The sequence below is a fragment of the Nannospalax galili genome, unplaced genomic scaffold (genome assembly GCF_000622305.1).
Source record: "Nannospalax galili isolate Female #2095 unplaced genomic scaffold, S.galili_v1.0 scaffold19774, whole genome shotgun sequence".
NCBI classification, from domain to species: Eukaryota; Metazoa; Chordata; class Mammalia; order Rodentia; family Spalacidae; genus Nannospalax; species Nannospalax galili.
This window is the reverse complement of record NW_008333959.1, coordinates 1,259-3,872: the sequence shown is the minus strand read 5'-3', so window position 1 is coordinate 3,872 and position 2,614 is coordinate 1,259. Positions and strand designations below refer to the sequence as shown.

The window sequence follows — 2,614 nt, the reverse complement described above, 5'->3', positions numbered from 1 at the left end:
TCATCAAGGGCTCTGAGAGAGGAAGAAATGCCCACAGGCTAAGAAGAGCCAATGAACAGGTAACACCAGGACAGATAATACCCGAGGTCAAGTGCCAGGTCCCTTCAAACAAGGGTGCAGAGGACATCAGGATGCCACCATCCTGGACACAAGTAGATCCAGTAAGCAGGAATTTTAATTGCTTGGGACAGTACCAATTGTTGGTACTTTAGAGACAGCATGAATAAATTACTTCCTCCCTCTATACTACACCCCCATTTAATCTCGTTTAGTTCTCTGCCCTAATTACTGGCAATTGGATCACTTCAGAGAATAAAACAGAGATGTAGGACTCTAAAAAGTAAAATGTCTACAGCTCGACAGCAAGCACAGTCTGGGGACATGGAGAAATGGAAAGAAATACCTGGAAATTTGTTATTTCTTATTTCTTCTCCTTTTTTTAAGAGATGGGGTCTTGCTATTCTGTCCAGCCTGGCCTCTATCACTGCAGCTCAAACAATCCTCCTGCCTTAACCTTCCAAGTAGCTGGGGTTATAGGCATACACTCAGCACTCAGCTGATACCTAAAATTTTCTAATAACCTAAGAGAATTCATAGAAATCAATGAAGTAAAAATTGCCTTTCTTTGCTTCTAAAAATATGTATATTTTTAATAAGCAAAAGACAGAAATACTAACGTTAAATATATTTTAAGCTCCCTGAGATGACATACAGTGATTCCACCGAGCACAGTGTTACAGTAGGACATAAATTATTTACAAGGATAATTTAGGATAAAACCAAATGCCTGTTCCAACACATACACAAGATAAGTTGTATCTTTATGATTATTCATTGCTACAGATTTATTCATGTCAAGCAACTTATCTCATTTAAAATCCTCAAAATAATTTTGGCATAAATAAAATCTTATTTAGTAAGTCCCTGAGCTCTTTAACAGTCCCAGAGGCCGATTTCAGTCCTGCCTTCTTTGCTAACCACCTGGGCCCCCTCTGTCCATGAAGCCTTGCTACCGTCCCCAGACTCCAGCCACCTTAACTCTCCCCTCACATTTATTCTAGAACACTTAATGATTTCCACCTGTCTCTTGTCTGCTCTGCAGAAGTCATGCAGCTCCTCTGACATGAAGACTTAAGTGTCCTCACTCCAAAGAGGACCCTGTACAACACAAAGGAAGCAGGCGGGGTACAACTCATGCATTCTTATTTTCTCCAAAACGGCTAACGGTGGTCAGTGTTCTAAGGTCACCAGGGCTTTGTGCCTCAGATGCTCATCCAAACACTGGATGGCAAAGGGGTCAACATCTGTGTCAAACTTATTGGCAAAAAAGTGGTGCTTACGCAGCATCCATTTCAAGTCGCCAACCCCGAAAACGCACACAGAGCGCACGTGCACCCCACTGCAGGGCGGGTAGGGCGCGCCCTTGGAAACATCACCTTCGAAGTACTGCCACTTGACAAACCTAGCGACAGCATTCATGTCAGACAAGTCATACTTATGGTTTGAGGAGAGTGAGCCAGGGACTTCGGGGATCCTTTGGATGGTGGCCCAGAGGTACTCATCGGGGCTGTATGTGTCTTGGGCCCACTCCATGAACTTCTGGATGTCTTCATTCTCTAGCACATAGCCCACATATTCCCTACTGGCCACAAAGTAGGCACTGCCCGAGAAAAGGGGAAATCTGAGTGGAGGCCGCTCTTTGACCAACCCTGTGTTTATCAGCTGTCCGTTAACAACAGCATGACTTTTTCCACCTTTCTTCTTTATTGGAGGGCATCTTCTCAGTCTCCAGGTTGTTTTCACCCATGAACAACTCAAGTTTCCTCACGATTTCCAGGTTGGTTTTGATCGGGAAATCCATACCACAAAGATTGATCAAGTACTTCCAGTTTGCACTCATCTTGTAGAGGTCCTTCATGCAGTTGAGGTCAGCCTGAACCCGACTCCATGAAGCATAAACCACACTCTCCAACTGGCTGGCCACAAAGACATTATTGAAACAGGATGCAATGCCCGTCACCGCAGCTAAAAAAGACTCTTCTGATTTTCTGTCCACATGAATGCAGTAGAAATTCTGAGGCATATAGATGGCCCTCAGGAGCCTGTCAAGCATTTCAATTTTGTGATGAACCACTATAGAATATGCGATTGGGAAATCCGCCTCTTCTTCACTAAGGGGCTCTACAATATATTTGCGCATCTTGATGAAAGAGGTCCAGTCACTGGTCATGTTTATGTAGTCATATGGTGTCCACCGAGGGCGTTTTCTGAATTTCACTGTTAGCAGCTCAAGCTTCACTTTCTGGATTTCATCTTTATCACCCTGTAAAACTTTGGTGCAATTAATGTTGCTATTAGGATTCTCTTCAAAAAGCTCCAAGTGTCTAACACTAACAAATTCAGGCTTTAGATGAATTCTTAAAACACAGAATGTAATTAAAGAGAAAACAAGGCCCATAAAATAGTATTTTACAGGATAAGAAGAAAGTCTCCTCTGAAACAAATTCCTCAGCATTTCAAATGAAATCAGGGCCTTTGCTTTGTTGAGGACAATCTTCTAGGCGTTGGACATGAATGATTCTTCCTCCAGTTTTCCCTGTCATCATCAGGAGAG

At 43.0% G+C, this 2,614-nt stretch overlaps 1 protein-coding gene across 1 annotated transcript; it reads right to left on the bottom strand.

Annotated features, from left to right (window-relative positions):
- Positions 1-570: 570 nt before the first annotated feature.
- On the bottom strand, positions 571-2,605 carry LOC103730640 (beta-1,3-galactosyl-O-glycosyl-glycoprotein beta-1,6-N-acetylglucosaminyltransferase-like). The gene is given in 2 exon segments (XM_008828912.3): positions 571-1,744; positions 1,746-2,605. Coding segments are annotated over 2 exon segments (1,284 nt in total). The 5' UTR covers positions 2,516-2,605; the 3' UTR covers positions 571-1,230.
- Between the last annotated feature and the right edge of the window lie 9 nt (positions 2,606-2,614).